The sequence below is a fragment of the Salpingoeca rosetta genome, assembly GCF_000188695.1.
Source record: "Salpingoeca rosetta unplaced genomic scaffold supercont1.2, whole genome shotgun sequence".
NCBI lineage: Eukaryota > Choanoflagellata > Craspedida > Salpingoecidae > Salpingoeca > Salpingoeca rosetta.
The window spans coordinates 733561-746060 of NW_004754932.1; the positions used below are offsets into that span (position 1 = coordinate 733561).

At 55.5% G+C, this 12500-nt stretch overlaps 3 protein-coding genes across 3 annotated transcripts in view; all 3 read right to left on the bottom strand.

The window, feature by feature from the left end:
• The window catches only part of PTSG_00738 (uncharacterized protein), an 8487-nt gene extending 7513 nt beyond the window's left edge, over window positions 1-974 (bottom strand). Inside the window, exons 1-3 of the mRNA XM_004998147.1 lie at window positions 835-974; window positions 641-674; window positions 419-477 (exon numbers count right to left, since the gene is read on the bottom strand). Coding sequence (XP_004998204.1) covers window positions 419-477; window positions 641-674; window positions 835-857 — 116 coding nt within the window. The 5' untranslated portion in view covers window positions 858-974. The remainder of the gene's footprint in view (window positions 1-418; window positions 478-640; window positions 675-834) is intronic.
• A 1035-nt stretch (window positions 975-2009) lies between these two features.
• On the bottom strand, window positions 2010-7793 carry PTSG_00739 (uncharacterized protein; the record flags this gene model as incomplete). The annotated part of the gene is made up of 12 exons (XM_004998148.1): window positions 2010-2338; window positions 2477-2584; window positions 2903-3437; window positions 3565-4378; window positions 4483-4564; window positions 4694-4732; window positions 5040-5110; window positions 5253-5330; window positions 5453-5548; window positions 5675-5748; window positions 5902-7101; window positions 7392-7793. 12 exons carry the CDS (start codon window positions 7791-7793, stop codon window positions 2010-2012), a joined length of 3828 nt encoding a protein of 1275 aa, XP_004998205.1.
• A 27-nt stretch (window positions 7794-7820) lies between these two features.
• The window catches only part of PTSG_00740 (uncharacterized protein), a gene marked incomplete at its 5' end in the record, with an annotated part of 6592 nt that continues 1912 nt past the window's right edge, over window positions 7821-12500 (bottom strand). Inside the window, 10 exons of the mRNA XM_004998149.1 lie at window positions 7821-8980; window positions 9147-9238; window positions 9385-9429; window positions 9541-9835; window positions 10007-10057; window positions 10251-11075; window positions 11327-11457; window positions 11656-11726; window positions 11977-12152; window positions 12435-12500. The exon at window positions 12435-12500 is cut by the window's right edge and continues 48 nt beyond it. Coding sequence (XP_004998206.1) covers window positions 8099-8980; window positions 9147-9238; window positions 9385-9429; window positions 9541-9835; window positions 10007-10057; window positions 10251-11075; window positions 11327-11457; window positions 11656-11726; window positions 11977-12152; window positions 12435-12500 — 2634 coding nt within the window. The 3' untranslated portion in view covers window positions 7821-8098. The remainder of the gene's footprint in view (window positions 8981-9146; window positions 9239-9384; window positions 9430-9540; window positions 9836-10006; window positions 10058-10250; window positions 11076-11326; window positions 11458-11655; window positions 11727-11976; window positions 12153-12434) is intronic.

Sequence of the window (12500 nt, forward strand, 5' to 3'; positions counted from 1 at the left end):
TCTATGCCACAAAACCCCCGTGCGCCCCCCCCACAATGTACAATCCCCAGGGCGCAGCCCCCCAGGCCTTTGAACACAACAAAACAATTTCCTTTTTTTTTCGGGGGCGGGCCCGGGGCCGGATGAATTTGTCTTGTTTCCCCTTACAATTAAAAGGAAACTCTTTTTCTCCTTTTCTTTTTTTTTTTGGGGGGGGGGGGGGGGGGGGTGAGTGTGTGTACATGTATGTGTGTGTGTGTGTGTGTGTGTGTGTGTGTGTGTGTGTGTGTGTGTGTGTGTGTGTGTGTGTGTGTGTGTGTGTGGTAAGCAAAGGATGTGATGTGTCATGCACCAAGTGCACGAGTTTTGCACGGGCTGAACACAGCCTGAAGCTTCAACAAACACACAACACATTATGTGGCACATCGAGGCTTCTCACTTCTTGTCATCGCGCTCTGCGGATGGCTCGGACTTGCTGCGTGTGCGTCGCTGCTGCATCTGTCAAATGGGCACACGAGCGTGGTGAGTGCTGTATTCACGTGTGTTCACGTGTGTTCACGTGCGTTCACGTGTGTTCACGTGTGTTCACGTGCAACGTGAAGGGAAGGTGCAGTGGCAGGTCGACAGCAGAGTGCGTTGGGGGAGGTGTTGTGAAGCTTACCCGCTGCGCTGGCGACTTTCCGCCACCGCGATTCCTGATCGCACGCAAACAGCGTGTGTCGTGGTGTGGTGTGTTGCGTTGCGTTGCGTTGCGTGTGGTGTGGTGTTGTCAGAGAGGTGAGCAACCAACTTGGACACGAAAAGGACATGAACCATGCACAACGCATGCCCTGAGCGGTGGGGGTGGGGACTCACTTCTTCTTTCCTTTCTTGCCCATAACAATCGTCGATGCACTCGACGTGAGTGTGTGTGTGTGTGAGTGAGAGTGAGAGGTGAAGTGGGGTGGTGTTGATGTTGAATGGCGTGTGGTGGGGTGGTTGGAAGCGGACACGTCGCCAACTACTGTTTATGCTGCTTGAAGCGAGAAGAGTTGAGGAGGAGCTTCAAGGTCCGTGAGCGTTGTTGCGAGGCAGTTGTGATGCTGATGAAGAGTTGTCAGCAAGCGATGATAGGATGATTGATCCTATGAGCGCCATGACGGTGATGTAGGGGTGGTGCGGCTTGCTATGCAGAGGGCGTAAGCGCTGATTGTGGCCGTCATGAAAAAAAGCACACTCGAAGGAGGTTACACACTACAGCACTCGTTGACGTTGACAATTCACATTTTCACCTTCACACCACCACCAAACATCATCATCATCACTACATACACTATGGGCATCGTCACGATTGGCCAGTGCCGTGTAATGTGCAGGCTCTCATCCATGATGATGCTGTGTACAGAGAGAGAGAGAGAGAGAGAGAGAGAGAGAGAGAGAGAGAGAGAGAGAGAGAGAGAGAGAGAGGTTGTGAGGATGATGTTCGTACATGCGAGAGGCGTGTTGTGTGTGTGCTGTGTATGGGGGGTATCAAAGTATCAACTTGCGGGCGTTCGTTTCGTTCGCGCTTGCTGGTTCGTTCGAAGTACATACAGCGCAGGGAAAATGGAAAGAAAGCAAGGAAGGAAAGACGGAAGGAAAGGCAAGGGAGTGGAACAAATCGAACAATGATTTTTTTTTGGGGGGGGGGGGCGCACGCGCAGGGTGTTGTGACATGAATAACTTGCAAATCGTCTACAGGCGGCATGAGATGGGTGAGGAGTGGGAACATCAACGAAATGAGGAAATACGAAGAGCAACGCAAGGTGAACGAGTTGAGGGTGAAATAAACTGATAAAGGCGCTGAAGAGAGAGAGAGAGAGAGAGAACTATATAATGTTCGCCATCGCACACACGCTAGAAATCTGGAAACAGAAGCGCAAGGACAACATACTGTGTGATCAAAAGCAAGCAAACCGTCACTCATCCAGTATCGTAAAAGAAGGCAACACACACTCAACAATATCTCTGTCTCGGCGGCCTGGAGCTTCTTTGAATCTCTGCATGCTTCATCAGCCTGTCATATCATAGTCATTGGTACTCCACACGTGTTTTGGGCGAGCACCAGGTTCGGACACCGAAACAGCCCTGCTGCCACTGGCGAGATGATCACAAACTTCTTCGTAGACTGGGTCAGGCGACGAAGCACGTGGTGCATGAATGGGAGGCGGAAGCCCGAGGCCTATTGTGGAGGCAAGTGTGTGCTCAGGTTCCAGGTTATCGTAGTCTGGGTCTGATCCAGCAAACTCGATTGTATCGTATGTTGGGGCACCGGCCTCATCGGATTCATCTGTCCCAGCATCTCCGACGCCGAAGGTTGGATTCTCATACAGACTCAACCCTAGCGCACAAGACAGCATGACCAAATTAGGCACGTGCGTGCAAACGAAAGTCAGAAGTTTGATGACATGTTGGGCTAGCACAATCAACAACACGTCAGTGAGTATGACAAAGCAGTGTGCAGGGTGGTCAAGCATACCTGTTCGTGGCCCACGAACGTCCGCCTGGTGTTGCTGCTGATGTTGCTGTTGTAATTCAAGCACACGCACGCAGGGAATTCGCGACAAATCAACCGGTGTGAGAATCGCTAGCAAGGGTTGGGAAGAATAGTGGCCGTGGTCACCCAAACACACAAACACACATTTACGCAACAGGAGCTGGTGTCACACATTGGTCTGAAGTGAGACGCGTCCTCCACGCCTTCGACGCAAAACCACTATCGCAACTACAAATACAATGCCCAGGACGCCTGCAACCAAGCCAAATGCAAGCTTCCATGATATGGACGAGCTGCGTTTCGCAGACAAGAATGGCAGAAAGGGAAGTCAGGTGTGAACAACGATTCGTCACAGAGATGCTCAAAATCCACAACAGCACATATGTACCTGTACACAAGCTCTCCAACCTTGCGTTGCTAGTTTGGCTCGGATTTGCAGCGCTCGTGGAGATATTGGCTGTTGTTGTTGTTGTTGTTGTTGTTGCAGATGTTGTTGTTGTTGTTGATGTTGTTGCTGTTGCAGAAGTTGTTGTTGTTGTGGTTGTTGTTGTTGTTGTGGTTGTTGTTGTTGCAGAAGTTGTTGTTTCAGTTGTTGTTGTTGTTGTTGTTGTGGTTGTTGTTGTTGCAGAAGTTGTTGTTTCAGTTGTTGTTGTTGTTGTTGTTGTTGTTGTTGTTGTTGTTGCAGATGTTGTTGTTGTTGTTGTTGATGTTGTTGCTGTTGCAGAAGTTGTTGTTGTTGTGGTTGTTGTTGTTGCAGAAGTTGTTGTTTCAGTTGTTGTTGTTGTTGCTGTTGCAGAAGTTGTTGTTGTTGTTGTTGTTGTTGTTGTTGTTTCAGTTGTTGTTGTTGTTGTTGTTGTTGTTGCTTGTGCTGAAGCTGGAGGTGGGAGCTCTTCACATTGTGTAGTGCGAGAGAAGCTGCCCTCAGCAGCTGGTGCAATCCCGGCTTGGATGTGCAGGTCAAAGAAGACGAGCTGGTCGGTTGATTTGGCGGAAGTGTCAGTGAGGAGCAAACGTGTGCAGTGGAAAGAAGTAGCGGCGTTTGAGACGATGGCGTCGGCTGAAAACCCAACCATCGCCGACACGTTGGGGAACGAGTTCAGAACGGTGACGACGCTGATGGAGCCACCACTCAGGTGGAAGACAAGACCGTTGAGGCGCTGCGTCTGCCTCGGGTCCGTGGGACGCCAGGTGACCTGCACCATTCTTTCATCGCTTGCTTTGGAGCTGATGACGAATTCGCCCTGGGAGCAGTCCTTGTCCGACGAGCCCACAGAGCATGCTGCGTACTCAATGTCGCCAATGATGACCTTCACCTTGGAGAATACGACACGGAAGGCTGGCTTGTCATCTGGGTATTGGAGATCAAATGAACCAGCAGGCACCACGATCATGGTGGTGCTCGTCAATGTCGTTGTTGTCATCGGTTCTGCACTTGCTGATGATGCTGCTGATGATGTGGGCGTTGCACCCAGTGACAAACATGATGGCAACTTCCCCCAGCTGCCGTCTGCTCGGCACGTCAATGACGAAGCCCCAATCAGCTTATATCCTTCTTCGCATGACACGATTGCGGTGGCAGGATATCGGGTAGAGTTGACGCTCAACACAGCATGCTCGATGACTGGGGATGAGCAAGCCACGCCCAGGCACGAGCCAGGACTTGACCCGCCACACCCAAAGCGATACTTGCCAACGGGGCACGACGCGCACGGAGAGCACGTTGTTTGGTTACTGCTGGCGCTGTACTTGCTGGATGGACAAGCAGTGCATGATGTGCCATTCCCGTAAAAGCCGGGGTTGCACGAGCACGTGCCATCACACGAGTCATCGCAGCTGATGCCTACGCACTGGTCGCAGCCAGTGTTGCAGCTGCCATCACAACCCCTGCGCACGCCAAGAAACGAGCATTCAATGAGTTGCGTGGAAGCGCGAGAAGGGGTTCAGAGGCAGAATCATATCCAGCACAGACCCAAACACCAAGTGTTTACGTGTTGCATGGTCCATCGCAAGAGTCATCGCAGCTGCCGGTGCAATTCGTCGCGATGCAGTTATCGCAGCCTTGCGTGCAGCCTGTTTGTGAACAACGGCAAGCATTTGCATGTGAATGACAAGTCAACAGTGGCAGATATGGCATTAGGCCGAGCAGCATGAATACAGCGACACCCATGCTGTGTCATACATCACATCACTGATACTGACCGGTGTCACAAGAGTCATCACAACTGTAATCACAGCTCGCTGTTGCATGGAACATTGGAAGGAAGCATGGCGACACATTTTTGTGGAAGCGAGAATGATGAGTGAGCGGCGGTGCGTGTGTGTGCGTGTGTGCGTGTGTGCGTGTGCGTGTGTGCGTGGCTGCGTGTGTGTGTGTGCGTGTGCGTGTGTGTGGCTGTGAATGCGAGCTGAAGTTTGGCTTGTGAATGTTTGTGGACTGCAGACAAGCTGGTGGATGTGACTCTGTGCCTCTATGCTGTGAGAGGCATGCGAAAACGAGAAACAAGCAGGACGAGTGAGCAGTATCAGGCGCAGCAACGGTACGTACTCCATCCACAGTTTTCATCGCAGCTGCTGACGCAGTCCCACCACAAAGTTCCGCAACTGGAGTCGCACCCACTGAGAATTGAAAGCCGATGATGCGCAGATTCGTATGAGTGAATGCACGAGAGGGAAGCAGCAACACAGTTAGATATACACATACACACACGCACACACACACATACACACAATCGACCAGGCTTCAAGCCACTGTACTGACGAGTTGCATTGGTAGAGGTCACACCCATCGCAGCCTGCGTTACACCCTGTGTTGCAAGCCAGATCACAGCTGCTGCATCTGCAAGCCATGAACAGAAAGAAGCACAGGGGATAACGGGATGAGAAACAGCCGATCATCATAAGTAACAGTGAACCGTCACTCATCGAGGGGGTGTCAGCAATCATGACAAGCACACGTACGATTGGCCGTAGCAAATGTCGCAGCCTGTGTCGCAGCTCGAGCACGTGTCATCACAGAGGGTGTTACACGAGTCATCGCAGCCGGTGCATGATTGCCTGCACACCACAAAGAGAGCACACAACGAAGGTTAATCCGCATGGGCAAAGATGAGAATCAGTGCGCGAGGCCGCCCACGCAAAGTGCAACGTGTTCATCAAGCAAAGCAGCGGTATGTAACTCACCCGTCACAGCCCGCGTTGCATGCACTGTTGCATGTGTACGAAGCCGTGACTGTTGCACGCTTTTGTCGGATGTTCTACATTTGTGACAGCAGTACGGCAGACACTGTGAGATGGGGGATACAATGCAAGGCACATACACACACACACACACACACACACACACACACACACACACCGCCACTCGCAAACACATCACCACAATACGCAAGCGCAATGAGCATACTGACCGCGAGTGCTGCTTTGTGGAAGCGGGGCGACGTCACGTCCACGGGCATTTTGCCGCGTGCGCACAGCTGCTCCACAACAGCGGCGGCCGACTCCTCGCTGCACACGCGCTCAACAAGCGCGCCAATGCCGTCTGCATTCAGGAACGCGTCTACGTTGTTCGCCTTGGTGTACGTCTCAAGCACATCGGGTCCAACTTCGCGACACAGCGACTGGAACGACGCCACAAACGCCTTCGCCTCATCACGCTCACCGCCAGCTGCACTGCCATCGCCATGCTGCTGCTGCTGCTGCTGCTGCTGCTGTTGTTGTTGTTGTTCCTGTCCACGCGCTGCACACAGCGCACCCGTGTTGAGGTGCCAGGATGGCATGGCCTCCAGCAGCTGCACGCCGCGGTAGTCGCTGATGAGCGACTGCACCGTGTTCTTCCAGTGGCCAAGGAACGCCGGGTTGTTCACAATGTCCGAGCCAGAGAGCGCCGCGTGCATGAGCGCATCGGCCCACGCCAGGCCCTTGCGCTCCAGCGAGATGGTGAGATGTGACGAGCCCTCCTCGCCCGACAGCGCAAAGTGGATGATGCCCTTGGGCATGTACATGGTGTCGCCGGCACGCAGCGTGAACTCGTTGCAGCGCATGCCACGCAGGTCTGCGTCCTGGTACGCCGTGCACCCCTGCTGCCTCTGGCGCCGGATCTCCTGCAGCTGGCCCAGCTGCGCAGGGCTGAAGTGCTTGATGGTCTCTGCCTCGCTTGGGCGTGCGCGTGTGCCATGGCGGCTTGGGAAGGAAGACGACGACGCAGAAGCAGAAGCAGAAGCACCGTGGTCGCCAGTGCCGGTGTTGGTGCTGTCGTCGTCCTCTTTGTTGGTGTCGCTTCCGTCGTTGTTGGTGTCGGTGTCGGAGACGTATGCGTCTGGGATGCAGGTTGTCCAGCGCTTTGAGCCGTGGAGCTGGATGACAAGGACGTCGTAAGGGTCTGTGTGCGGCATGAGGGCGCGCGACTCGTTCTGCGTGGCGTGGTACAGGTGGACCGTGGACTCTGTGCCAAACACGTCGCGCACGCCGTCCTGCAGCTGCTTGACGTGGTCCTGGGCGGGGGAGTCCACGAGGTCCTCGTAGCGGATGAGCAAACCCGCGCCGGCAGCCAGCTCGTCCTCCATCTGCTTGCACGACGACACCTGCCGCGTCTCGCCTTGCTCCTTGATCTGTGGATCGTGTGTGCGTGTGCGTGTTTGTGTGAATGTGCGTGCGTGCGCGTGAATGTGTGTGTGTGTGTGTGTGTGTGTGTGTGTGTGTGTGTGTGTGTGTGGCTGCAAGCGGCAAGGCAGCTGACAACGCTTGCTTGCAGGCAAGGGATCATCATCTCAACCTTCTCCTCCAATGCCCTTCTCCCACCACACCCAGGGTTCTGCTCGCTGAACGAACAACAGCAGCAGACAAGACAGGCGAAGGACAGGCACCAAGATGCCATGCATTTCACGTTCATGTCACTCACATGGAAGCCGCCGCTCTGCTTGTCTTGCTGGTCAAAGGCGTGGCACAGCTCTTGCACTTGTCCGAGTGGCCGTGTCAGGGATCGCAGGCGTGCAGATGTGGCATCCCGTGCAATCAACGTGTCGTGCTGATACACTTCCTCAAAGAAGGCTGTCCGGTTGAGAGGGGGAAGAGGTGGCGGAGTACTGCTATCAGAAGGACTGGTTGTCGTTCTTGCTGTTGTTGTCCATGTCGTGGCTGTTGGGGAGAAGAAGTCCGCCAGCTGCAAGTGCTGCACTGCTACAGAGCGTGCGTGATCAGGAGCAGGTCGAACTGGTTCGCCCAAAGCCAGTGCCACCGCCGTCACCAGCACCAGGAATGCGACGAGGAAGGCGGTACTGTGCGGACAGCGCTGCCGATTCATCTCTCGGAGTTTCCACGCGGAAGAGTGCCCCGCTGACTGACCAAGAGGTTCCCACACTTCCTTTCTTCGTGTTTGGAAAGTAAGCATGAACGTGCAAGGTCTTTCGTGTACGCCTGCGCAGCGGCGCTCGCCACTGCAGGGGTCTTGTATGTACAACGAACCCATCAGCACAGAGCAACTCCACGCACATTCATACAGATAGAGCAGTCGTGCTGGGCAGAGCAAAACAAAGGTTCTAAGCTAACTGACGCGCGCACACACACACACAGACACAGGTCTTCATCCATCCTCCCCTCCCTCAAATATCAATCAAAGTCATCGTCGTCGTCGTCCATGGCGGGTGGCGGTGGCACCAGGTCAATGCCGAGATCAGACCAGTCATCAGCAGCAGGTGGTGGCACTGGCGCGATGTCCTCGTGATCAGCACCATCCCTTCCTTGCTCTGGTTGCTGCGGTGGCGGCGTCATGTTGACAGCGTCTCCGCGATCGCTGCTGTCCCAAACAGGCGGCGGGACGATGTCTGGCATGTCATCATCACCGTCAGCGTCGCCAGCTGTAAGGTCAGGCGGCGGCGGAGACACGACGTGTGCGTCGACATCATCACCATCCCCGTCGCTGTTGTCGATAAGAGGCGGCGGGGGAACGATGGCTGCGTCGTCCATACCATGGGCCGTGGCTGAAGACAGTGCTGCTGGTGGTGGTGGTGGTGGTGCAATGAGGGACATGACCGCGTCATCATCTGTCTGTGCTGTGGATGTACTCGCGTCACTTGCAGAGTGTTGTGGTTCTTGCATCAAGCTGCTTCCATTTGTCGGCTGTGGTTCGTCGGTCTCCGACGTGGTCATCTGTACATCAGCCAGAAACATTGGCGGAGGAATGAAGGGTGAAGTGCTGGCTTCTCCCTCATCTGCCTGCTGCTGCTGCTGCTGCTGCTCCGTTTGTTGTTGTTGTTGTTGTTGTTGTTGTTGTTGTTGTTGTTGTTGTTGTTGTTGTTGTTGCTGCTGCTGCTGCTGCTGCTCCGTTTGTTGTTGTTGTGCTGTGGGTGTTTTCTCAGCGCGTGGCTTTGGTGCCGGCTGGGGCGGAGCGACTGCGGGTTTTGGCCTGGTTGGCGGGGGTGGTTTGCTCGTTGCCGTTGGTCCAGATTGCTGTGGCGCCTCTGGTGTCGGAACGGCCGGCTTGCTCTGTGTCTGCAGCACCTTGCCACAATTGTTTCAACAGGGTGAGCAAGGCGAGACACGTGCGTGTATGAGAATATTGCGAACACACCACCACCAAAATCAACCATCACCCATTACCCATTACCACAACTCACGCCCCTCACATCACCACCACCAACCAGCACCCAAATCATACCGGCTTTGGTCCCGCGGGCGGTGGCGGGGGTTTCGTGGAGCGAAGGCGAACAGGGCCCGCTTCAGCTGCAGGCGCTGTTGGTGTCGAGCCATCTGGTCATGAATGCATGAACACACAAGCATGAGCATACAAACATGAGGACGCGCGTACAAAGCCGTGTCAAAGTGTGGGCTTGGTCAGGTTTGCGTGCAACAAGGCACACGACAAGCACCACATGAAAGGCAGCCGATATGCGCACCTGTTTCGCCCATTGTGTTTGTCGGTGTCTTGCGAAGCTTAATGCCTGGGAGGGCGGGCACATGTATGAGAGGGGGTTGTTGTGTACGTGCTGCTTCCCTCCGACAGCACCACCATCGATCAGTAGCACAATGCAAACAGCAGGAGAATAACCCACCTGCAAACGGGCTGGGCGACGCCTCGTGCTGGTCTTTCCCCGTGGTTGCCGATGCATCACCTTCTCCTTTGCGTAACTGCTGCTGGGGCGCTGTCTTGCGCAGCCTCACGTTCAGAATGCCATCCAACAGCTCATCACCGTGCCCGCGGGCCATGGCCGATAGTGCGGTGCTCGGTGCTGTTGCTGCGCGCTCGCGCATGTGCGGGGTCGACGACGTGGCGCTGCTGCCGTCCATCACGCGACCAACACCGGCACCGCCAAGCCCACCGCGCCCAGCATCCGCGTCTACAGGGATCTGCAGGGCAGCGAAGAATAGCGTGTGATGCGTGGTGTGTGGTGTGATTGCTTGTTGGCAACAAGAGGGCAGCAGGGGCAAGCGGGGAGCTGTGCTGGCACATGGAGCAGCAGCTGCCACCACCGCCACAGAATTCAGGCTGAAGTCGTGTGTACATGGGCACTGTCTGACCTTTCGCAACTTCACACCGCGGGAAATGTCGGCCAACAAGTTCGCCCGGCCCTGCACAGGAGGGCGGAGGAGGAAGAGAAGGAGGACAGACAGGGACACAAGGGAGCATGAGGCGCTTGACAAGAGAAATGACATGGACTGTTCACACACGCACAGACAGACAGACATACAGACAGAAAAACACACACAGAAAATACAAAACACACACACACACACACACAGAAACACACACACACACACGCACCCCTGGACGCGACTGTTGCTGTGACGATGAAGTTGATGGCGGTGGCGGCGGTGGCGCAGGCATGTTTGGAGCAGGAGGGGGTGGTGGTGCCGTGGTGGTGGTGGTGGTGGTGGTGGTGGTGGTGGTAGATGGAGCTGCCGCCGGGGGTGGTGGTGGTGGCGCAACAAACACGGGACCCGTAGCATCGGCGGGCGCACCGAGGAATGAAGTGCCGGTGGTGGTGTCTCGACCGACCGTTGCTGGCGCCTCACGGGACGGCAGCGGGCCAGCCGCAAGCGCATCAAGCGTTGGCCGCGAGCGTTCACGAGAGGCCGATACCGTGTGGAAGCGGTGGCGTGGCGTCCCATCGTGCTGCTGCCTGTGTTCATGCGGCTCTTGCTGCTGCTGCTGCCCGTGGCGTGGTGCTGTTGCTGCTACCGCTACTGTCGATGGCTCCCCCCTGCGGGCGCGTACGCCTGCCAGCCGTGGCGCCAACAAGAGCGGATCGTCCACGTGTGTCGAGTACTGCCGCGTCAATGTTGATGACCGCCGTCGCCCTTCGCCCTTGTCGCCCTCGCTGTCACCGCGTGTGGAAGCCGTGCACGTGTCATCTCCCCACACGCCTGCGCTCGGCTTGCGCTGCATCGCAGCAGACACCGTGTGTCTTCGCCCATCATCTTGTTGCTGTTGGTGTTGGTGTTGTTGTTGGATGCGTGCGGGGTGCTTGCGTCGGCCAGGGCTGGCAGCGTCAATGTCTGTCACCTTGCCTGCACCAGCGCCCGTCGTCTTGGCGGTGATGCCATCAACAGAGCGGACCCACTCCACCGGCACGCCGCTGCTCGCCCTCTGATGGCGCGTGGCGTGATGGAGCGTGACGAGGAGAGGGGTGCAAGGGCGGCGGTAGGAGAGGAGGAGGAACAGCAAGGGGAATGTGAAGGGTGATGGAATTTGAAGGTGAGCGTGAGGGAAAATGTGTGTGGTGTGTGTGTGTGTGTGGGGGGGGGGGTTGTGCCAACATTACAGTTCTCTTCACACACAACTGTACAAGCTCAACATTCTGCACACAAACACAACCGCAGGCGCACGGTCGGTCCAACCTGGGTGTGCCGCTTGATGTGCAAGGAGACAGTGTCACCAGACTTGCGAATCTCCTTGACAACCTGCGCATGTGTGAAGCCAACGACATCAACGTCTCCAACACGGAGCACCCGGTCGCCAACTTTGAGGCCTGCACCCAGACATCACCGACAGTGTGTGAGCGTGAGTGTCGGTGGCAAACGTGAGTGTGCATGCGCGTGTGCTTGTGAGGGTGAATGTGCGGGAGGGCGGCCAGGTATGTGTTGGCGGTGAATGGTGGAACTGACAAGAGAACCAGCACCAGTAATCACACTGCGCGTGTGCAGATGCAGTCTATTCAGTGACGTACCGGCACGCCTTGCTGGGCTCTGCGCATCAACACTGCGAACAAACTGGCACTGGGAGCCGTGGCGTGTGTCGCTGTACAGGTTGGTGGTGCTGGCACGTGAGATTGTAATTTGACGAAGGTCATAACAACAACATGCACCAGTCGCCGCAACTTACACATATTCACAACAAACAAACAAACAAACAAACAAACAAACAAACAAACAAACAAACAAACAAACAAACAAGCAAACAAACACACACATACACACAAAACACACATACATACACACAAAACACACATACATACACACAAAACACACAAACACATACATACACACACCTGTGCACGGCGCCAGCGAGGCGAAAGCCAAACCCCTTCTGCCCCTTTGTGATGGAGATGGTGAGGAACGATGAGGCGGTGGAGGATTGGGCCGATTGTCCGTCGTGGTCGTGTTGGCTCCCGGTGCTGCTCGCTGCAGTGCCCACCCCGCTGTCATGATCATGCCCAGACTCCCGCTGGTGATCGTTCATGATGGCGGTGGTGGTGATGGTGGCGGTGATGATGGAGGTCATCGTGTTGATCACAGGGGCGATAGTTGTTTTGATGGCGGTGTTTGCGGCAGTCGTTGTCGTGGTCGCATTGCCAAGGCCGAGTTGTTTGTGGTGAGCAAGTACAGCGTGAAAACAAGGTGAGGAAAGAGCGACAGCAGCATTGTGCGAGTGCAAGTCTGTTGAGGGATGCATAACGGCAGTCGCCAAGCTAATATCACGCCCCAACACCTCCATCACACGGCGCACCTCGACCACAAAGTGTTCCGGCAGCGTGAAGGGCTGCGGGCCGGTTGGCCGCTGTCTCCCCTCCGC